Below are 24,676 nucleotides of genomic sequence, written 5' to 3'. Positions count from 1 at the left end.
ATCACTTACAGTGAATTTCACAAACCGTCTTATTGCAAAGGTGGCATCCTGTCACAGTACCACGCATCCTATCACAGTACCACGCATCCTATCACAGTACCACGCATCCTATCACAGCACCACGCATCCTATCACAGCACCACGCATCCTATCACAGCACCACGCATCCTATCACAGCACCACGCATCCTATCACAGCACCACGCATCCTATCACAGCACCACGCATCCTATCACAGCACCACGCATCCTATCACAGCACCACGCATCCTATCACAGCACCACGCATCCTATCACAGCACCACGCATCCTATCACAGCACCACGCATCCTATCACAGCACCACGCATCCTATCACAGCACCACGCATCCTATCACAGCACCACGCATCCTATCACAGCACCACGCATCCTATCACAGCACCACGCATCCTATCACAGCACCACGCATCCTATCACAGCACCACGCATCCTATCACAGCACCACGCATCCTATCACAGCACCACGCATCCTATCACAGCACCACGCATCCTATCACAGCACCACGCATCCTATCACAGCACCACGCATCCTATCACAGCACCACGCATCCTATCACAGCACCACGCATCCTATCACAGCACCACGCATCCTATCACAGCACCACGCATCCTATCACAGCACCACGCATCCTATCACAGCACCACGCATCCTATCACAGTACCACGCATCCTATCACAGTACCACGCATCCTATCACAGCACCACGCATCCTATCACAGCACCACGCATCCTATCACAGCACCACGCATCCTATCACAGCACCACGCATCCTATCACAGCACCACGCATCCTATCACAGCACCACGCATCCTATCACAGCACCACGCATCCTATCACAGCACCACGCATCCTATCACAGCACCACGCATCCTATCACAGCACCACGCATCCTATCACAGCACCACGCATCCTATCACAGCACCACGCATCCTATCACAGCACCACGCATCCTATCACAGCACCACGCATCCTATCACAGCACCACGCATCCTATCACAGCACCACGCATCCTATCACAGCACCACGCATCCTATCACAGCACCACGCATCCTATCACAGCACCACGCATCCTATCACAGTACCACTCATCCTATCACAGCACCACCACGCATCCTATCACAGCACCACCACGCATCCTATCACAGCACCACGCATCCTATCACCGCACCACGCATCCTATCACCGCACCACGCTTGAAGTCACTGAGCTCTTCGACCCATTTTGTATCACAAATGTTTGCAAATGGAGATTGCATAGCTAGGTGCTTGATTTTATACACCTGTGGCAACGGGTCTGATTGAAACACCTCAATTCAATATTTAACAGATGTGGCCAAATACTTTTGTCCATATAGTGTGTGTATGTATATAATGCATGAAAACTATTGGCCTGATTCAGAGTTGTATTGTTTTGCTCAGCTGCAGGGAAGCGTCTGTGTAATACTGTAAGATGGTATATGGTAATGTAGCAGGACGCACCTGGTGTAAACAGATGTCTCCTGACTGCATGGCAGTGCTGCATCCTAAAACGTACCATGGGATCCGTTGCGATGGTCGCAGCCATTGGCCATCTGTGTAAGCCTCATCTTACGCAGAATGGCCGCTGCAACTGCTGGCCATACCTACAAAAGGGGGGTGACACGCCTCCATTTTGTAAAACGGGCCTATTCGCCACCCAAGCTCCATACCGCTAACGCATACCAAACATCCTGCGGCTTGGGGGAACTGCGAGTGAGCTAGCAGAGGGAGACCGGCACATGTGCTGTACAGATCCTGCGTATGCGCAGGTCTCTTACAATCGGAGTAGTACACAAACCATCGGGCTGAATCAGGCCGTATGTGTCATGGAAGCATTCAGATGAGATTCAATGCCCCTCACTTATTTATTTGTCATAAAGCAGGTTCAAATGAGCAACAATTAAGGAGGTAGGAACCCATGTAAGATTAGAGTAAAGTTACTTTTGTAATAGTTGATTATTATAATTGTTGTTATCATTATTATTATTATTATTTAGTTTGTATATCAATGTGGCTGATTTGATTATTTTTTTTATTTTTCTGGCTGTACTGGAAGGTTTTAATAATATAGTATTTCTCCTTTTTCTAGCAGGGTGGTCATTTGTAAATAGCCCATGTGAAATAAGAGGGCAGCCATAAGTGACTAATGTTCCCTATGTGTCTCAATTGTTTCAATAATTGTTTGATAGTTTCTATTCTGCGAGTTTAGTTGCTTTGTTTGATGCTCATGGAAACGTACGTAAGATGTGTTGTAAAACAGAGATCCATATGCTTGGTAAAGCGCATACTGTGTGTTGTTTAATACATTGTACCACATGCCATAGTCCATGTTTAGCAGAGGGAAGATTTTGCAGTTGTGCGCTCCTGTTTTGTCTCACTGTACTTAGGAGTCTGACACAGATATTTCGGTAGCACCTGACAGCCTGATCACTGACTCTCTTTACTATATTGATGATAGTATACAAGTAGACAGTGAGAATTGCATCTTAGGGCCTTACTCAGAGGTGGCTGCAATGCTGTAGTTGGCAGAGTTGAGCAATGTTTTGTACTACGCACGCGTCATTCGCACTGCACACTGGCAGTGATTCATTACCCATGGGGTAGCAGTGAGGATTTGGACACAAAGTGATTGATGGTCAGTTTGCAGTTATGGGAGGTAATGGGGGGAGGCTTGTCAAAATCGTGCATGTCGCAAGTGTTTTCTGGGCCTGTCAAAGCCAGCGACTGCGTCTTTGATTGCAGTTGTATTGACCCCGGTGTCTTCGTTCCGACCGTAATTTTGAGCAATCATAGGGCTGCTCAGAAGTTCTATGGTGCAACTGATGTTGCAGATGGTGCATCTGCTGTACACAAGCGACGTATTAGAGACTCGGCCGGTGGTGGGTGTCTCTGTATTAATATAGTGACTTTGCAGTACCGCTGCATACGAAGATGCAATCACGATGCGATTTGCATTCACCTCTGAATCAGCCCCTTAGACCAGACACAACCCTGTCAGTCATTGGAAATTAGGGGCAGATAACCGCTGCTCCACTATAGCTAAGCTGTGTATGTATTGATCACCTTATTATAGATGCTATTGTAGAAATATTTTATTTGATGACAAATTTGCATAACTCTCTGTTCCTCTCCTCTCAAGGTAAGTAAGGCAGAAGGAATTCTGCACCAAGTGCGAAATGCGTTGACCAAGGGAGATAGACCAGAAGACATTCATCAAATGATGCTGGAGTTTTATCGATGCATTCCTCACAAGGAGAAGATGCTGAGAAACATTGACAAAAAGTTTTTGACAATTAAACAGGACTTGTGCCAGGTAAAAGGGATCAGTTTTATATTTAGCTGGAAATAACTTTTTCTTTTTTTAAAAAAAATGAATTTGATTAATATATAGCTATGTGTATTCATTTAAATATATTTAAATTAATCTTTTCTTTCTCATATACCTACTTCTTGTAGCTAATTAGAGACATGGTTAATGTTTGTGAGACAAGCTTACCCGGGGGCACTGTAAGCACTTCTGGCAAGTACCAAGCACTCAGATGCCGAGTAGAACTCGTTGACCCAAACACGGAGGAGTTCCGTCGGGTGAAACAGGACGTTCTGGATAATAACCACAGGCAAGTGACTAGCAGGACATCCACCTGTCCGTTTAATTTCTGCTTCTCTTACATTGCTTCCTCTACACCCAAATATACAATGATCTTGTATCAAAACGAATGTTGCTATATGAGTCTGATGTGCAGTAAACTATTTTTGAGTTAAATAGCTAATTGTTAATACAGACGAGACCCATTATTACGTGATTAGCATCACATATAAAATACTATATACAGTCAGGTGCATAAATATTGGGACATTGACAGAATTTTCATATTTTGGCCTCTATTCACCACCACAATGGCTTTGAAATGAAACAAACAAGATATGCTGTAACTGCAGACTTTCAGATTTAATTTGTGGGTAATTACATCCAAATCAGGTGAACGGTGTAGGAATTACAACGGTTTCTATATGTGCCTCCCACTTTTTAAGGGGCCAAAAGTAATGGGACAAACTAAACAATCCTAAATCTAACTTTCACTTTTTAATACTTTGTTGCAAATCCTTTGCAGGCAATTACAGCCTGAAGTCTGGAACGCCACAATAGAAGTGTTCACGAATACAGTATATCTGTTAACCCAGCGTTTCCCAAACTGAGACTTCAGGGAACCTGTACAGTGCAAGTTTTCCAGATCTCCTACTTGCTACACTTTTGTATTCATTACTGGCTGACACCTGTTAAAAGATCATAGGGGGTGCTAATTATTTAATTTGTGATACTGAGCAGATCGGTAAAACTTGTGCTGTTAGGGGTCCCCGAAGATCAAGTTTGGGAAATACTGTTAACTTATAGCAAACTTGTCAAGCTGGTAAAAAGACCTCACCATCCCCTTACTAACCTGCCACATACACTGTGTGAACCCCACCCCACGCTCACATTCTGACACTGAACACATTAGAATGAGGTCCAAAGAGGAAAAGGTTTTATAGTCAGGAGGGCAGGATGAGGCAGACAAGTGGACTAATGTATATCATGCAATAATCGAATCATGACCGGTGGGTGACCTGTTCTTCTTGTCACAGCAGTGATACGTTTAAAATCTTGCGCGTGTTCCGGATCGGGCGGTTGAGTGAAGCCATTCATTTTAAGAGTGACCTGGGCAACGTGAAGTCCTTGCTACATGCCTCATCGCCATGCAACTTTGTTGGGATCCTCTCACGGTAAGACTGAACATTTGTATGTGTGATCTGTTTTGCAGAGCGAAGGATGACTATGCGTTTTAAGAGGGTTTTTTTAGCATGTGCTCCATGAGCCAATAAGTTGTCTGTCACATGGCTCTGTTCTTGGTAAGAGATCCATATTCTTCCTGAAGGTTCTTCTGCAACAGCTGATATCAGTTATGTGTTTGTCTTTCTTGCAAGACTTCTAGTTGTTTGTTGGACATAATGGTGAAACCCCCAGGAGCTGCTCTCCATTTATTAATGGGGTCTTTTTGTTTGTATGTATTCCATCTTGTATTCTCTTTTGTGTTCTCTCTCCAGTGGGTTAATGCTGCCAAAAATTATTGTAGAAGAGTTTGGTTTGGGGAGGACTGATATTGGAAATCTTGGAAGCGGCATTTATTTCAGCGACTCGATAAGGTTTGAGAAAACGATATTATCATTATAGCTGTGCATTATGTTGTAACACCTGTGGCATCTTTTCAAACTTTGATGGTCAAGTATTGGACGGCACGTCCAATTCCTTATTCAATCATCCTGCAATAAACCCTCATCTTTAACTGTTGCCAAATAAACAGAAAATGTTGGAGCTTTAACTCATGGAAAAATATTGTTGTCAATGTTATTGATCTATTGACACTATTGAAAACATGTTTACTGTAATCACTCTGAAATATTCCGTTGATTCAGAGGATAAATAATCTGGGTTAGACAATCCCTACTAATATATTAAAGTAAATGTTGTATGTAGACCTTTGACTTACCAATTTGCATAAGAATAGTTTACAGTTTGGGTTAGAACATAGGCTATGTGTTTTCCAATACCTCCCACTCACATTCATGTTTTTTAGGTACTTGTGTACCCACCTCAACTCACATGCGCGGCAAGGAACTGGCCATGTTGAGCACGTAATAGGGAGATCTTTAATGCTGTCAGTCAATTGGGAATTCAAGTGCGACCCAGAACAGCTCACTTGAAATATAATGCACATGTCATTCTGCACATACAAAGAAAGTACATTCCACTGACTAATGCCATCCCAAAAAAATATTTAGCACAATCAAATTGGTAGTTTGTATCAGAGATACTAAGGTCATGTAAAGTTATATACAAATACACAGGTATCAGTCAATGTGTTGCACAGTAAATCTGAAATTGCTTACCACAGAACTTCGGAATGGAGTAGCTGGACGTAGTAAAATCCAAAATGTTTGTAGCTTATAGGCTGTCAGCGCCTTCGGTCACAATGTGTGGTAGTCTACTACAATAAACATGTTATGTCTACAGATTGCTGTCCATTATAGATAGTCTGCAGCCATAAATTAACATGGAGATACTGTCAGAGACCGCTATTCATAAGAGCTATCAGCCCTCACAATGCAGATAACTTGAAAGCGGCTCGACATTACAAGGAAATCCTTAGGAGATGTTGGGATCGGTTTTACAAAAACTGTTGACACAGTCCTGGTATTTTGAGCTCCTTAGCATGACGTTTGGTCACGGACTTGCTCGGGCAACGCCGGGTACTACAGCTAGTAGTACAGTAGCAGTTTTGTCTGACCTTCATACTGTACTTACATAGTTAGGATGATTGAAAAAAAAAAGATATCTTTAATAAATTGTTTTGATCCACATAAAGGCTTATCCCAACCCTCAGCGTGAGAGCTGCTAATTTAGCCTCATGATGAGTCATTTACCCCCATAATAGTCTCTACTAAATATAGCTGAATATACTATTTCTTATGATAAAGGCATCCAGTCAATGATTATATTTTGTTGATTCATTTACCATCACTACCCATATGGTGGTGAGTTCTGCAGTGTAACCACTCTTACATAAAAGTAGCCTTGCTATCCTCATGGTGAAAGCACTGTTCATCCATTTGTGTCTTGTGTTTGGAATGAAAAGTTTGAGAAATCTTTATATGGACTTTAAATTTGCAGATGAAGTAGTTTGCTTCTAAGGCACCATCTTCTTATTAAACATAGGTTGTCTAACCTCTTTATTATTTAACCCTTCCTAGATAGTAGTAAGATGGGTCTGTACACATGTAAGGTAATTCAAGAGGAATATATACCTCCCAACGTTTAGACATGCATATGTGGGTCAAAATAAGACCTGCCACTATTCACCCAAACCCTGCCTGATTTGCCCAGAAATGCAGACGTTTGGTTAAAACTCTGCCCCTTACGAGGTTCAGAATGGTAGCAGTTGGGAGGGATGAGGAACAGCTTCAGGGCCTGTTTCATTAAGGATCGCTATTGTGATCGCAGCTCCGTTATCGCACTCTGGTCTGCTGCAAAAATATGCTAATGATTGCTATTGCAATGCCGTCGCACTGCCAGCATAGAGACGCCCGCTGCCTCCCACTACCGCTATCTCACATCCGTAATACTTTTCAATCCTCCATTTACATAGGTAACATTGAGTACCATCGGCCCCTCTGACTCTGCATGGTCTCCGTGATCGCAGTGCGATGGCAGTGGTGCCTTCGCGCACAGCGATGCATGCTCAGTGCGCAACAATTGCCCGTCTGCGTACGCTTTAGCAATAGTGATCCTAAAATCAATCAGACCCTCAGTTAGCAGGAGCTAAGCCATTATGAGAAGACTTCGGTCAAGCAGACCCTATTTATAGGACCAAAGTGGAAACCGTACCAAGAAGGATACCTCCAAGCCAGTACCGACCATCTTGTCTGACCTTCATACTGTACTTACATAGTTAGGATGATGCAGGTTAGAAAACAAGGGGTCCAAAAGATTAACTGTCAGTGACTATTTGTAATAACGGGTTTTGTAATGTTCTTTGTTACTAGCAGCATAGATAAATATATATCACACTCCCTCACCAGACAAGTCCTTTTGGAGACAAGGGTGTATATGTAATAGGTTCTGATAATTGAATTCGTCCCTAATCTTGTTTAGATGTAACTCCACCCCCTCCTGTGTTAGACAGGGAACATATAATGGTGTGTGTAGTCTTTTGTTAAACAACTTCCCTGATATCCTCTACTCCTTACTACGTACATATATTTATATATTTATATATATATATATATATATATATATATATATATATATATATATAATTTTTTTTAAAATCTGATATTTTCCAATTAGTTTCCTAGTTTATCATTAAATTACTCAATGTTATTAGTTTTATTTGTGTTGCTGTTTGTATACTAAATGGATTGCAGAAAAGACAGCACTTCTCTAAGCTTAGTCTGATTTCCTCTGTTCACATTTTGCTATATCCATTGTTTTCATGCAGCACAAGTGTAAAATACGCAGAGTGCAGTACACTGAATGGAGCACGGCACATGGTGCTAAGTGATGTGGCTCTAGGTAAAATCAAACCTTACTATAAGAGAGATCACACTATCACTGAGCCACCCAATGGCTTCGACAGCGTACATGGCGTCCGAAGTGAGGCCTCAGTAAAATCTGAATTTGTGGTAAGTAACATTAGTGATCACTGCTATACGATTTGCACATATTATTTCTATGTAGCAGACCGTTCATAAGTATACAGCAGCTTTTTTATATATAGATTATGACAATATACATATTAGTATACTGTATGACTCATGTTTCACAAGCAGTAGAATTCCTCATACAGTATTATGATTATTGTGATTGATATGTAAGGCACCACAGTGGACAGTAGGGAAAACCAGGTCTACATTAAACGGACAAAAGGACAGACTAAATGAATGCAGCTGTAAAATAAACAATAGGTTATTATTATTATTATTATTATTTACAGTTCTTTATATAGCGCACACATATTCTGCAGCTCTTTATAAAGAATATTTGGCCATTCTTATCAGTCCCTGCCCCATTGGAGTTTTCAGCCTGTATCAGGGTTGCCGACCCTCCAGATTTGGTCGGGAGCCACCCGAATATCTGGTGCCGCCTGACCACTCCCCCCCCCCCCCCCCAAATGCTACAAGAAACCCCAGCAGCAGGGAGCCAGATGACGCGAATCGCACTGAATCGCGTCAATGTGGCTCCGCCCCCTGCTTCACAATGCCAATATTTTCGGCATTGTGAATGGGGGCGGAGCCACGATGACGCAGTCATGTGGCTCCACCCCTAAAACAGCATCATTATCGGCCACGCCCCCCGCTGTGCACAGACATTCGGCATGTATGGTCTGTATTCCCTATCCATGGGTCCTAGCACTGCACCCAGTTCTGACTACTGTGCCTCCTGTGTGGTGTGCTAGCTCCCTATGCCATCTTGTTAGTGATGTATTCAGAAAGATGGCATCATTAAAGAGCTATCAAGTGACCTGAACGGAAGTGACCTGTGCGATCGTGGGGGACCGCTTCATGGTGGGGGGGTATTTGTTGGACACGGCACCCACCCCCCAGTTCTTAATACGCCCCTGTCCCTCTCATATGTACACACACTAGGGTGCATATTTTCTAGAATCCAATCTGCAGATTTTTGGATTGTGGAAGAAAACCGGAGCACCCAGAGAAAACCCGCGCAAGCACGGCATGCAAACTCCACACATATAGGGCCTTGGTGGAAATCGAACCTAAGACCTCAGGACTGTGAGCCAGTAATGCAAACCATTACATCATCCACGCTAATAGCAAATTGCTTAATAGTCTGAGGGTAACATGAGTAACATTTTTTTTCCAATACTTTGAGACCATGTGCTTGCAGGCTACACATTCCTCTTCATCTAATCTCAGATGTGCTGCAAGCTGCAGGTTCCACATTCTCTTTCAATGAATTGTACTGGTCTCCAACAGTGCCTGCATGGATAATACATTTACAATATCTACTTGTTTTCTATTTTCAGGATGATGAGTTTGTGGTGTATAATGTAAATCAAGTAAAAATGAGATACGCTGTGCAGTTTTGCAATAGCAATGACGATCTGAACTCAGTGAAGGAATTTAGATTTGCTCAGCCTGAGCAAGTCCAAGAGGATAACGGGAGAATGTCTGAGACATTAGAGGGTAAGAAATGATAGTCTGTGTTATTCAATGCTCACAGGGGTTCAAGTTAATTGCGGGTGATACAGGCAAATACAGTGCACTCCTATGCCGCCATTATGGTTGCCACAAGATCTTTTTTGTATGCACCTTAATGGGGCTGAATAAACAAGAATATGCAATTTCGCTATGAAATTTGGGCAATTTGGTGCGTAGTTGTTGGCGTTCCAACGCCATTGCAGCAGCACATCACGGGCATTGTCCACAATTGAATCAACTCCTTAATGTCGGTTCTCTTGAGATAGGTCTGTCAAGCTACAGTAGTGAACTAAGGGCCTGATTCAGCAAAGAACGCATAGGAGAGAACGCACGCACCCGTCCACTGCGAGAGTATGCTAATCAATGCATACGCACGGGGACCGCAGCACAAGATGCAGATGCCCAGCCCCATATTATTCCGCCCATCTCCCTTTACTCACAGCCTGATCAGCACGCAAGATAGCGTAAACCATCGGACCCATTAGCATAATAGTGGTGACCTGACCTGCCGCAGGAGTTTGCCCGCTTCCTGTGTACAGCTTACGGTATGGCTGCGTATGCCGCTGCACTGCCTTAATTTATGCACGCTCCTGTAACGGTGTTATAACACCTGCGTTCGTCTGACCACGCCCCCGTCACCACTCACAAACGCCATTTCATGTCAATAATTTTCGGAAAAGTCTGCGTACACACTGCGTGTAGTTGGCGTACCATAATCTAATCGTACTGGCAAGTTTGCGCACGCGCAGTGCGGTGCATGTGCAGAGCAAAGACATCGGCCAAGTGTGTGCGTTCGCTCCTGTGCGTTCCTTGCTGTATCAGGCCCTAAGAGCTTTTCCCTCTTGCACTACAGAGAGAGGGCCTGATTTGGGAATAGAGTAAGATAGAGCAAGTAACTGTGTGCCTGGGCAAACCATGTTGCAATGCAAGGGATTCAAATACATACATTATTTTGCATGTAGGGTAAATACTGGCTGCTTTTGCATATAGCCCACAAATGCTGGGCAGCTTTACTTTTACACTGCAGTTTAGGTTTCAGTTTGGACATACTCCTCCCAAATCTAAATCTCTGCACATTTTAAATCTGCCCACCTGCAGTGCAGCATGGCCTTACCAAGATGCACAGTTACTTGCTCTTTACTATATTCCCAAATCTGAATCAGGTCCAGAGTCTCAATGGTCTAAAAGTAGCTTCTTGGTGATCGTGGCTTGTGAGTAGGACATGAATGTGTCCAAAGTGTTTATCACCAAACATCAACCGTTATTAAGAGTTTTTTTTCTTTCTTCTTTTTGGAACATTCAAGTTTCCACATAAAATAGCTCATTCCTGTATTTTTGTATTTATAATTCTGTTTTGGACTTTAAATAAAGTTGGGTTTTGGGATGTAGGGATTAAATGCTAGACATAGTGGAAGATACAGAATTGGTCAACTCTGGTGACTCTCAAAGCCACCAACATTCCAGTCAGCAAGCATGTGCTGTTCTTAAATTGAACACATAATGTATTTTCAACAGATGTTTCATTGGATGATCTCCCTGAAGCAGAGATCATGAAAGGTGGTCTACAGAGCATTGGTGGGGAGCAAATTCCATTAGAGAGCATTCACGTCAAAGCCCGATTAATGGACCTTGCAGCTCAGGTACACACATGGCCTACAGAAGTTTCGGGTTCTAGAAGACCACAGAGATTTATCTTACTATCCTATCTTCATTCTACAATAGGTGGTGATATTCCAGACTTATAAGAACGAGTCCAGCTTGCCCATTGAAGCAAAATATGTTTTCCCTCTGGACAGCACAGCAGCTGTTTGTGGGTTTGAGGCATTTATCAATGGGAAACACATTATAGGAGAGGTACATTGAATAATTTTTTTGTTTGATCATACAAAGCCTCTGTTATTTCTGATTTATCTGACGATCAACATCATTTCACGCAGGTTAAAGAGAAGCAGCAGGCGCATCGGGAGTACAGGACCGCTATCAGTGAAGGTCACGGAGCTTATCTCATGGATCAAGACGCACCAGTTGGTTTAGCTTTCAAATCATTTTTTTTAGTACACTTTTACTGTGCAATTTGCAGTTACATATGGAGTATAAGCAGATAACTAGATATACTAGATTAACAGTTTAGATACTGCAAAGACAACCCCCATTTTTTTTAAGCTTATGATATAAAAGTCACAACTCATAATGAGTAGACCACATGCCGCCTATCCAACCTGATGCACGCAACACAGGTTAATCGTTAAGTCCTCCCAGTTGTTAAAGCAACTGTCTTAGCCAGGCGTGATGATAACTACAGCGCCTTTTACAATTAAAATCAAAACAAAAAGTAGAATAACTAGCTAAAATGTAGCCAGCTATACAGTATGTAAAAATGTGTATCTGTTATAACAGGGCGTTCGAGGTGATCGTAGGACTTATAATATTCTAGCAGTATCGATATGTTACTATTAAGCTGAGTACACAAATATACAATCATCTGACATATGTAATGAATATATATTAAGCAGTGAAAAGAGTGGAGAAATGGACCAACAGAGAAGTTGCGAATAGCAACCGGTCAGCTTCTACCTATCATTTTATCCAATGAACTTGACTACCACAACTGATTGGTTGCTATTGACAACTTCCCCACTGGTCCACTTCTCCAGTATTTTTACTGCTTGATACTTCAACCCCCCCCCCCAAGTGGCTAATTAAGCAATTGAAAGTTCCCAGACTTGAGCAAACATTTTTAGTGCCATACAGCATTTTGTGGCCCTGTTTCCATTTCCCCGATCACACTATCATCTAGAAGAGCTGCAATTCCTGTTTCTGTGGCAGTGTCCTCCAAGGCCTCTTGGATAGAAAGCTGGACGATCTTTTAACCCCTTGCCTGGCGTGGCCACATCAGAAGCAACCACTCCAGGTTGGGCTTTCCCTGCCATGGTCGCATCTGATGCGATCAGTCAGAAATGCCCGCTAGGCGGCTGCGGGAAGTTAATCTTCCAGAAGCCGCCTATATAAGAGGGACCTGTTGGTCCCCCTGCAACTTCAAATTCTTCTCCACTGTGTACCGATCTGCTGGCATTGCTGGCCACAGTGACCTGGCACCCAGCGGGGCCCCCTCCTGGCACGGCTGCAGGCAGCCATGTCTTCAATAGAAGCAGCAGCTGTGTGCGGCTGCTGCTGTGTCTCGATCACTGTAGTGATCGGGCAGCCTGCACGTCCCCCCACCCTGCACCTGTGTCCTTGGCTCGGCAGCTAGCGGCACACTCACCCCTCCTCCCCCGGCGCGGCTGTCTGACTCCTCTAGAAGCAGCAGCTGCTGCTCTGTTACCAACCCGGAAAGCTGGTGGCATTCCCACCTCCTCCTCCTGGCGCTGCTACCCTGCTTTGTCCCTGGCCCAGGCAACCTCCATCCCTCTGCCCCCCGGCGCTACGCCTCTGTCCCAATCGCTGCTGGACACAGTTTTCAGGCAGTGTAGTGTATGTGAGTAATTATATATATATATATATATATATATATATACACACACACACACACTAGGTGCCTTCATTTGTAATATTTGATTAAGTCCACCTAGTGCCGTTCATACTACTGTGTTATGCGTTTATCCTGGAACGAGCACCTTGGCATAAGCTGCAATTTGTGGTGTGCTAAATTTATATATATTTAATTATTTATTAGTGGTAGTATAGCCCAGCACTCCTCCAAACCTGAGCACAGAACCCAGCTGCCCTCCGCAGACATAGAAATAGAAAAAACAGCGGCACTCCGGGATTTATTGTATCAAATAGACTGTAATAAAGTAAAACAGCCGACGTTTCAAGGCCGCAACGCCCCTTTGTCAAGGTATGCATAACATAAAAGGTATGAAGAAGCTTACCTTAAATAGGTGAAAGAACCCGCGAAAGCGTGTGTGAGGAGAATCCCATCTGATCACCAGGGTGCATAGTGGTGACGTTGCGGCGCCGACGGGCTTCATGTGGTTACCGTAACCAGGGAAGCCGGATCGTGCCGGAGACGCCCACTATACGAATATGAACAAAGAAAAAGCGTGTAGTTAGAGAATGCCACTAATCGTATAGTGTATGGAGAGGAAAAAAAAGAGAAATTAAAAACACTGTGAACTGAAAGAGTATGCATAATGACACAAATACGTGAAATCAAGTACCTAATAAAGACAATAACTAATATACATTATGGATACTTGAGGATAAGAAAAGCAAAAATAATAATAACAATTGATAGGTAGTTCTAGCAGGTAAGTGCACCCATAATACAGCGAAAAAGAAACAAATCCCGTAACTGTAATCACTGTTAGGGGATCTTAGGCAGAATTAATACCCGTAATTTACGAGCTGCACATAGCAAAATCTGAAATATGAAAAGAAGTATAAACAATTGAATCAAATATTAAGTAAATTATGATGTAGCTTGAGAGCTATACGAACCCAATTCAGAAAAGAATATTATAATCTAATGATGATGAATATTACGGCCAATGATACCCCTTTCACACTGAAAATGAAAATCCCGAGTAATTCACTTTTAACTAGTAATTTGCTAAACAACCCGGGATATTTCCCGGTGTGAAAGGGTCACCCCGGGACTGTTTTTTTGCAGGGTCATAGACCCGGGAATTAAGTCCCGGGTTGACCCCTTTCACACAGGGAAAAATCCCGGGTTGTTTAGCAAATTACCAAGTAAAAGTGAATTTCCTGGAATTTTCATTTTCCTGTGTGAAAGGGGTATCAGACAGAAAATGGCAAAAAACCTGGCACATAAAATGCCGGGTAAAAGCCGTGTTTTTTGCCATTTTCTATCTGAAAGTGGTATGATTGAATATTATTCATGAGGAAGGGAAGGGCACCAGAGTAAGGTGCCGGAAGATCATGGAGTGCCAGACTGTATAGAAAATATACATATATATCCTGAAGACAATTGTATCCTGAAGACAATCTTCTACATAAATTGAAACGTTGATACTATCACTGTGTTGCAGTTTGTATATGGAACCTGAGTGCCGCACTGCTGTGGATATATATTTTTATATATATATATATATATATATATTCACTTTAGACAGGCGGCACACACTTTAAATTTCAGTGACTGGAGTGCCTGGCACATAAATAGATAATTGTAGATACAAGAAAGAGCCAGCACATCCAAATATATAAAAAATTTAAAAAAGTTTATAGAAATTACATCCATAAGGTGCATAAGCATATAACGTGCATCATAGTATTAACTGCAACATAGCAGAAAAGGGAGGCTTTCAGCATAAATTCAGCATTATATAGGCACAGTTTAAGGCACAGGATCATTCAGAAGTAAGCAATGTACTCATCATATCCAAGTATACGCCATCCCATAAGTAGCCAGCCCAACGTCCGTTTCAGGGATTAACAACCACCTTCGTCAGGAGCACGGCTAGTAATGGGACTGGATCGTACCTATATACCCTTAACCCCAATAAAACTCACCTGAAACAAATTAGCTCGCAAAACAACATTTCACATCCCACACCAGGCACCGGAAGTGACGCGACGGCAACTCCGAAAAAACGAAAGTTGCCGCGCATCACCATGGATACCAGGGCATGTTCCGGACAGCGTGTATACTTCGTGTCAAACCCCAGGGTTGCCGCCAATCGGCAGCAGCCCAGTGTTGACATGTCAGCCAAACACTAAATGCCAGAGAGGGCAGAAAATAAAGATCATGAACAGATATATACTCTAGACTAACCCTGCACTGGGGCCAATGCTAAGCATACAACTAGGAGTGAATAGCTTAATGAACCCTATAACAATTCGAGCTAATAAGAAAAGTAAGAAAAATAATAAAAATTGGGCTTCGTATATAATTATCCAGACTGTCAGGGTTCAGCCTAGGATCGGCCATCTCTTACCTCCGCGCCAGCTTCTCCTGACTTTTCGTGCGGTCAGATGTCTGGCGCGGCGGGTGATGAGCTGAGTATTCCGCCTTAGGCGCTTGCGGACTTCCATGGTCGGCCTTGTGTCTAGGGGCTCGGAGTTCCCGTTATGGGCACTGCCATGACAGTTCCTCTCATGTGACAGTATCTCCAACCAATGGTAGCATGGTCTCGGTCAGCTGATGGTGCGCTCCTATCAACTGCTACCCCTGGGTATATATCCGGCTCTAGACCTCCAGGAAATTGTCTGAACAACGTTTGTCACTTCTGGTGTAACTAGTTGAGTCCTTGTTCCAGGTTCCCTTGCTTCTCTCGTTTAGTTTCCAGTGTCTTCTTTGAGCAACAGTGCGACCAACATCTCTTCCTGTGTACCAATTGCCAGTGTCATTTTGAGCTACAGTGCGACCAACATCTCTGCCTGTGTACAAATTGCCAGCGTCATCCTGAGCAGCAGTGCGACTGGGGTAGTGTTGGAATCAATGGTAGACAATGCCTTCTTTATGGATGATCGATGTAAAGCGATTGGCTCCTTTAGAGGGCATATCGTCTTGCCCACATAAATCAGCTGGCATGGACATAGTATAACGTAAACCACAAATCGACTGTCACAGTTTAAACGGTACATAATCTCATATTTATATCCACTTTTCGGTTGCATAAAATGAGAGCCCATTATTATGTATTGACAATTAATACATCCATGGCACTTAGATACCCCGTTTTTCGGTTTCAACCAATGAGAAAAACGGATTGACCCATTGTCCGATTTAGCTACCACATCTCTTATATTGCTACTCTTTTTGTAGCAAAACATTGGTTTCTCCTGACATAAAGATCCAATATTTCGTCTGATTGAATTATGTGCCAGTGCCTCAATATCACGTCCTTGATGTGTTTGGACACGATAGAGTAAGTAGATATGAAAGTGAGTCGTTCGGGCTGGCTACTACTGATCCTGACAGTTAGTGCCTGAGATTGTGTCAAATTTAGACACTGTCTTATAAACTCATTGATTTCCTTAGGATACCCCCTATCCAAAAATTTGTCGCCCATTTCCTTAAGGGCCGTCGGGACTTCCAAAGTATTAGATGTAATATGGACCACTCTCAACAACTGTGAGAGTGGCAGGCCACGTTTGAGTGGCAATGGATGGAAACTGTCCCAAACCAGCAACGTGTTCTTATCCATGAGCTTCCTAAATGCTTTTGTGGAGAGCTTACCTCTCTGAATGGAAACACACACATCAAGATAATTAATTACCGATTCACTAAATGAAAGTCTAAGTCTGATAGTATCAAGCGAATTGATGAGATCTACAAATTGAGCCAGGAGCTCCGCTCCACCAGTCCACACCATGAAAAGGTCATCTATATAGCGAACATAAAAATATATGTACTTTGAAAATAAAGAGTTACACATTATGTGTTGTTTTTCATATAAGGGCATTTAAAGATTTGCATATGCTGGGGCCATATTAGACCCCATATCAGTCCCTGTAACTGAAGAAAAAAATAATTTTCAAAGAAAATTATTTTTTGTAATTCTAACTCAATTAACAATAATAAGTATTCAATATGTGGACCCATATAGTGTGGACTGGTGGAGACGAGCTCTCTGATTGCCATATGACCATCTTACATAGTGTAAAGACTTACAATGTCCATAGTCACCAAAATACTGCATTTAAGGAGTGATCCCAGCGCATTTAATTTGTTAAAGTCTGTGGTATCTTTAAGATAATAAGTAGTATTCTGTACAACAGGCTGAAGCCAAAAATCAATAAAATGGGACAGTGGTTGACACAATGAGCCGCATGAGGAAATGATAGGCCTTCCCGGAGGCTTAAACAAAGTTTTATGGACTTTGGGCAAAACGTATATTATCGGAGTCCTAGGATGGGTCTGTGTCAAGAAAAAAGAAGTAGCTTCATCTGTCCAGTTATTATTTAACCCAAGATTTATAATGGCATCAATTTCCTTTTTATATGTATAACTTGGATCAAAGGTTAATAATTTGTAAAAATCAACATCAGATAGCTGTCTTTTACTTTCCATTACATAGTATGTTCTGTTTAGAAGAACTATCCAGTCTCCCTTATCAGAGGAACGTATAATAATCTCCCTATTGTCTTTTCATTTATCTAAAGCCAGATTTTCCTCTCTAGACAAATTAGAAAACAAAATTGATTGTTGTTTCATGATTGGTATGGTGTCCCATTTGACCAATGTAATAAAGGTTTCAATGGAGGGATTCAATCCCAGAGGGTCAAATACACTTTTGGGTTTAAATCTACCATGTTGTTCACCCTTTGTAGGGTGCTTTGCAAAATAATCCTTTCATTTCAAAAGACGATGAAATCGATATAACTCTACCTCAAAGTCATAGGTTTGCTGTCTGTGTCTTTACAAAAGAGAGACCCTTGGACAAAAAGGACATCTCAAAATCGGTAGGGGAGTACGTGGATAAATTAAAAAACACTTCCCCCGACCCCTCCCTTGGTTTTGGTAGCAGGCGGAACCTAACACCCCCCCCCACCCCCACCCCCCTTCTGCAGGGCTTTTTCCTTGATGGTTTTTGTATCTGGACCTGGCATTAAACCTGGGACTGCAAAATGATCGGAATTGCTAGCTGAAGTGTGCATATCTTCTTTAGAAAAACCTTCATATTCTCTGCATGGTTTCTTGTTACGTGTTCTACCACTCTCTCTCCAGAAAAACCTAGAATCAGTGCCCTGAATCCAGCCATAAACCCTAAGGTCTTTGTAGTCATCCCTAACTCGCTTGTACTTACTTTTTTAAAAGCCAACAAATCATAAAATATTTTTATCGATTTTAAATAACCAATCCGTGGATGTGTCATTTTTTAAAACAGCCAAACCTGCATCCTTACATACATAGATTTATTTATCCAGCACCCCTATATCGGTATTCACTTGTTCGATAACCAGTAACATGAGATGAAATGCACAGTCATTTAAAACTGACACCACTGTTTGCAGAAATTCATATCAGATCTACTTATAGTAGGCTGATTTTTTGATCTGAAAGCCCCTGGGAATGATCTTTTCTTTGTAATATTGTGACAACGTGAGGTCATGCAAATTGATCTCCACTTTCCTTTTACGTAATTTCAATAGATCTAAATAGATTTTATTGGGCATGTCCACGTCAAATGCAAGAGACTCGGTGTCTGCAAACAGGATTCTAGACACATCTTTTTTCTCCAATCTTTTAACACTAATCAGTGCATCCGATAGGGTTGCTGTATTATCCATATTGGTAAGTAATGTCCAAAAATACATTTTTCAAACAACAAAGAAACAAAATAGACCATAGGAGAGTTGAAAATAGAAAAAAAAGAGAATATAGTAGTGCAAGCCAGCATATACCAATTTTAACACACCTTCATTTTAGACAGACAGCACACACTTTAAATTCCAGTGACTGATGTGCCTGGCACATAAATAGATAATTGTAGATACATGCCCCTGGTATCCATTGTGATGCGCGACAACTTCCGTTTTTTCGCAGTTGCCATCGCATCACTTACGGTGCCTGGTGTGGGATGTGAAATGTTGTTTGACGAGCTAATTTGTTTCAGGTGAGCTTTATTGGGGTTAAGGGTATAGAATATATAGGTACTATCCAGTCCCATTACTAGCCGTGCTCCTGACAAAGGTGGTTGTTAATCCAAAACGGCGTTGGGCTGGCTACTTATGGGATGGCGTATACTTGGATACGATGAGTACATTGCTTACTTCTGATTGATTCTGTGCCTTAAACTGTGCCAATATATATGCTGAAAGCCTCCCTTTTCCTGCTATGATGCAGTTAATACTATGATGCACGTTATATGCTTACGCACCTTATGGATGTAATTTATATATATATATATATACATATATATATATATTTATTTAAAATACAATAAATGACAAGGGCGTCTCCTAGGGCAAACAAGTGCAAATGCCACCAATGTGAATAAATACAACTTAAAAGTGAACCCGTACCACATGAGTAAATTAATTGGGCTTATCTCAAAGTATTATAGGTCCACACGAAGTCGTCCACATCACAATATTTTTCATGGATTTAATAAAATTCAAAAATATACATACAAGAAAAAACAAACAAACAGTGCAGATGGTTTTTACAAAAAAAAAAACAGCACATAAAGGTATCAAATTGCTCGTACAATAATTTAGAGAAAATAGTAGCTTATCTGAAGAAGATTTAGATCAGATACACCCAATGCGTTTCGTCCAGATAGAGTAATGTATTATCTTATGGACTTCCTCAGGGGTAATGAATAACCTCTTGCACACAAAACCCATATATATAGGACTTCTAATTTACATAATTAATTGAATATAGGAGAAACAGAAATGGCCGAAACAGGATTTCCTGTTGCTGGATGAAAAAATATTAACACCCTTAATTAATCCTTATATCAAATAGGTGTCCTTTCCTTTCACATCGACTAAAGGATGGATGATTTAACATCCAAAAGAATTCAAGCATATTTTATTTATAATGTCCCAATAGTAATACAGTACATACAGAAACCGGAAATGATGCGGCGAACCCAGGAAAGCGGAAGTCATCTGCACGCAGACAGTGTGCTAGGCAACGGTGTCCACATGCAACTAATGCTCAACATGTAGTTCCTCCTTAGAGGTGCTCTACTCCCTGGAGCACCAACATGGCCGCCGAAACCGGAAGTGCTTGGCCGGGATCCGAAACCAGAAGTGCCCGATTACACTATATAAACATTGTTCAACACACTGTCCATGTAACTAATAATATGGGAAAGAGCCTAAAGGATGCCATATGTCCATGTACTCACATTATTTTAAAGAACCTACATGGAATTAAAATATACATATATAATAGCAGCCATTTTATCTATGGCTAATTTTGCCCTATTGTGAATTCTATAGGTATTACATTTACCCAAGCATGTCAATGGGGACCCAAAGCCCATACCTCAAGTCATAAATACATACATATTAATCACAATTTAAAATATTCTAAAAATACATGAAGGTCTATATCAATATGGATAATACAAAAAATGCAAGAGGATATAAATAAAAGAAGGAGAAACCGAAGACAATTATAATACATATATCTAAAAACCCTAATATAAATGCAGTAATAAATATACCCTAAAAACAATAACTGGGTTCGCCGCGTCATTTCCGGTTTTTGTATGTATTACTATTGGGACATTATAAATAAAATATGCATTAATTCTTTTGGATGTTAAATCATCCATCCTTTAGTCGGCTGTGAAAGGAAAGGATGCCTATTTGATATAAGGATTAGTTAAGGGTGTTAATATTTTTTCATCCAGTAACAGGAAATCCTGTTTCGGCCATTGTTGTTTCTCCTATATTCAATTAATTATGTAAATTAGAAGTCCTATATATATGGGTTTTGTGTGCAAGAGGTTATTCATTACCCCTGAGGAAGTACATGAGATAAGACATTACTCTATCCGGACGAAATGCGTTGGTGTATCTGCTGATCTAAATCTTATTCAGATAAGCTACTATTTTCTCTAAATTATTGTACGAGCAATTTTATACCTTTTATGTGCTGTTACTTTTTGCAAAAACTATCTGCACTTTGTTTGTTTTTTCTTGTATGTATTTTTTGGAATTCTATTAAATCCATGAAAAATATTGTGATGTGGATGACTTCGTGTGGACCTATAATACTTTGAGATAAGCCCAATTAATTTACTCATATGGTACGGGTTCACTTTTAAGTTGTATTTATTCACATTGGTGGCATTTGCACTTGTATGCACTAGGAGGCGCCTTTGTCATTTATTGTATTTCAGATTGGAGGAGGTGGTGTGGATCCTGACAAGGAGCTTGGCCGGCCTACACTTGGATTTTCCTGTGCACTTATACATCGTTTAGATTTACCTTTTTTTGACAGTTTGGACTTTTTGTGAATTCACTATATATTCATGTAGTATACATTGTTTTCAGCGCTAATTGTTTATATATATATATATATATATATATATGCTGAAAAATAAGAAGTTGTGCGCCTAATAGTGTAGTATTTAAAAAACAGCAAATAGTGCTCAAAATAAGTAATGTGCGTACCAAACAAAAACTTTCAATAAAGCTTATCTGATGTCCAGGTCTCCCTCATATGCTCAGGAAACAACTGCCAATAGAATCCGGAGACAGGTACCCTCTTATATGGACCTTAAATGAAAAGGCTCCAACCAAGCTCATACACATATTATAGTGTAGTAATTTCAGCCATTCAGAGTGGATAGTAAATAAATATTTCTGCGTACCAGATGTAGCAAATAGTAGTGCATATAAAGATAGGCTCCCTCCTGTTCTGTAAGTTACCAGAGATCACCCTCTAATTCATACATCGGGGGTATCCAGCCTCAAACCATAAAAAGGAGATTGATCTCCGTAAATAATTTTTTATTTTCCAATCTCCTTCAGCTTCCACCACCTATTCTCATGGAGGGCAAATTTACTAAGCAGCGGGTTCTAAACCACGGTGGTTTGGTGGCGGTTTTGCAGCGATTTCTAAATGACAGCCCTGTTCTATTCTGTTCTAAAATGTGTTTTGACGGCAGTTTTGCAGCGGTTTTGGCCTTAGTAAATCTGCAGATAGCAAAACCGCTGCCAAACCGCAGTCAGAACACAGCAATGTAAAATGTAATATCTCTGTAAAAATGTTTTGCACATCTACATGAATGAAACATTTTCGCTAGAATATTTTAAATATGCATAGTAACTCTTTCCAGTGTCCAATCGATCCATAGTTATAGAACATTTTATTGCAGTCTTGACTGCTGGAATATGTCCCTTTTACCGGTATTGAATTGGCTCAATGTTTGTCCATAAGAGGTTAGCATTAATTGTGTAAGATGTTCCACTTTCATAGAAAACGCTCCTCTCTAGATGGAGCGAAACGTGTCAGCCCAGCCACCACATAGGCTTGGCCATTCATTATAGAGGATATAGCCTGCAGACGGGTTGGGTATGAATAGCCGGCAGCTGAATTGCCGACGGTTCAAATCCCTACGCCGAAAGCCTGAATGTCCAGAATCCCAGCAGAGGCGGTAAGTACCCTAACCCTCCCTTGGTGGTGCCTTATCCTAACCTCCCCTGGTGGTATCCTGATGTCTTCGGGATAGCGGCGTCGGCATTATGCCAGGGTCGGGATTAAGGCGTCGGTATGTCGACGCCTGGGATCCCGTCCAATTGAATATTAAGCGTATCCCTCTGCAGACAACATGGATACTACAGTGCATGGTCTGTTCATTCATGTTCCTACTCTACCAGGTAACTGACTCGGTAATAGAGTAACAATGTATAATTTAAGTGCCCTGTCTGAAATCTGATATTAGAAGAGGAGGTGCAGCCCTCAGGCAGTGAGGCCCACCAGGGATTTTCCCTGAACCCCTGTAGGCCAGTCCAACCCTGGCTGCTCTTATCATCCTCATACCTTCTTAGTCGCTATAGCAAACGTATTAACACACATGTATTACATTACATTAATAGGGTTTGAGCGATCTTATGGTGGTAGTCTATTAGGAATGAGTGTTGCATTTTATATTGTTTTCTTAAAGAAAAGCGACTTTTCCATCTCTGAAACATTGATCATTTCCATTTTTTATATACAGATATTTTTTAGTGTGTACTAATTTGTGTAGTATTTAAACACCATCACCCTGCAATAATATTAAAGCAATGTCTGCTACTGTATATTGATTTAACCCATACATACAGTATACTCATCATTTCCCATCTTGATTGTTTGAAAGCAAACTGCAATCCGCTGAATGTGGCAGTGCCTAGTTTCCCTTTGTCCCATTTTACTGACGCTGTAATACATTCCCTGTCATTGCACTGAACACTGCTCAACCTGCTTATCTCTTCTGTCCTCATCACTGTCCCACTACCAAATCTGCCGAACACTTGAGCTCAGATGTCTTGTGGGACCCAATGCAAGGGTGGGCATACTAATATAAGGAAAGTGACTGTGATGTCACCCACACATTAATAACATAGTATTTATATGTTTGGGTATTTGTGGTATTAAATGTGTGCTGCTAGCTAGCACAATACAACCATAGGCAGATCTGAAATGGAATGTCCACCTTCATTTATTTTATAGCTAGTGACTCTGGATTTACTATGCGGCGGCTTTTGCATACCTGGGGGGTATTCATGAAAGCTTGGAGAGAGATCAAATTGGGAAGGATAAAGTACCAACTAATCTGCTCCTGTCACTTCACATGCTGCGTTTGCAAAATTACAGTTAGGAGCCCATTGGTTGGTACTTTCTCTCTCACAAAGTTATCTTTCTCCAAGCTGTCATGAATCCCCCCCCCCCCCCCCGTTCCCCGGTCTTACATTTAATATTGCAGTTTTTTGGGGGGTCAAAGTCGCCGTTTAGTAAATCTAGCCCTTTGTCTCAGCAGTGGTAAAGCATTGCATTATCTTATTGCCATACCTTTACAGTAATTTGTGTTTAAAAGTATATTAGACGGAAAGGCTGAGGGTAAGTCACAGTGCTAATATTCTGTATACTTCTTTTTAGGATGTCTTCACAGTGAGTGTTGGAAATCTGCCACCCAAATCAACTGTAGTTATTAAAATCAGTTACGTTACTGAGCTAAAGTGCCGATATTCTATTACTTTCTCCATTCCTGGAACTGTGGCTTCCTGGCAACAAGATAAGGCATTAAAAGAAAACACACAGGTAAGCATAATACTGTGCACTTCATTATATCAGTTATGCTGGTTAAAAAAACCAGATGAGCTCATTTATGACACAGGATGCGCTCTACAAATAGCTCAGTGTTTGCACTGCAGCATTTGTCTATATTGTCCAGCCCTGCCAGGTGCATGCCTACCTCCAGTCATTGTAAACTCTGCAAACTGGAAGTGCGA

General features: G+C 41.5%; 1 protein-coding gene across 1 annotated transcript in view; it reads left to right on the top strand.

Annotated features, from left to right (window-relative positions):
- PARP4 (poly(ADP-ribose) polymerase family member 4) overlaps positions 1–24,676 on the top strand; it is a 271,504-nt gene that overhangs the window by 72,267 nt on the left and 174,561 nt on the right. The window contains exons 9-18 of the mRNA XM_088458553.1: positions 3,195–3,368; positions 3,512–3,672; positions 4,679–4,816; positions 5,138–5,236; positions 8,089–8,272; positions 9,634–9,793; positions 11,324–11,448; positions 11,531–11,662; positions 11,746–11,832; positions 24,324–24,485. Of these exons, the coding sequence (XP_088314679.1) occupies positions 3,195–3,368; positions 3,512–3,672; positions 4,679–4,816; positions 5,138–5,236; positions 8,089–8,272; positions 9,634–9,793; positions 11,324–11,448; positions 11,531–11,662; positions 11,746–11,832; positions 24,324–24,485 (1,422 nt within the window). The remainder of the gene's footprint in view (positions 1–3,194; positions 3,369–3,511; positions 3,673–4,678; positions 4,817–5,137; positions 5,237–8,088; positions 8,273–9,633; positions 9,794–11,323; positions 11,449–11,530; positions 11,663–11,745; positions 11,833–24,323; positions 24,486–24,676) is intronic.

This window comes from Taudactylus pleione, unplaced genomic scaffold (genome assembly GCF_031769625.1).
Source record: "Taudactylus pleione unplaced genomic scaffold, aTauple2 ptg000842l, whole genome shotgun sequence".
NCBI lineage: Eukaryota > Metazoa > Chordata > Amphibia > Anura > Myobatrachidae > Taudactylus > Taudactylus pleione.
Note: the sequence above shows the minus strand (reverse complement) of the source record. Positions and strands in the feature narration are given on the sequence as shown.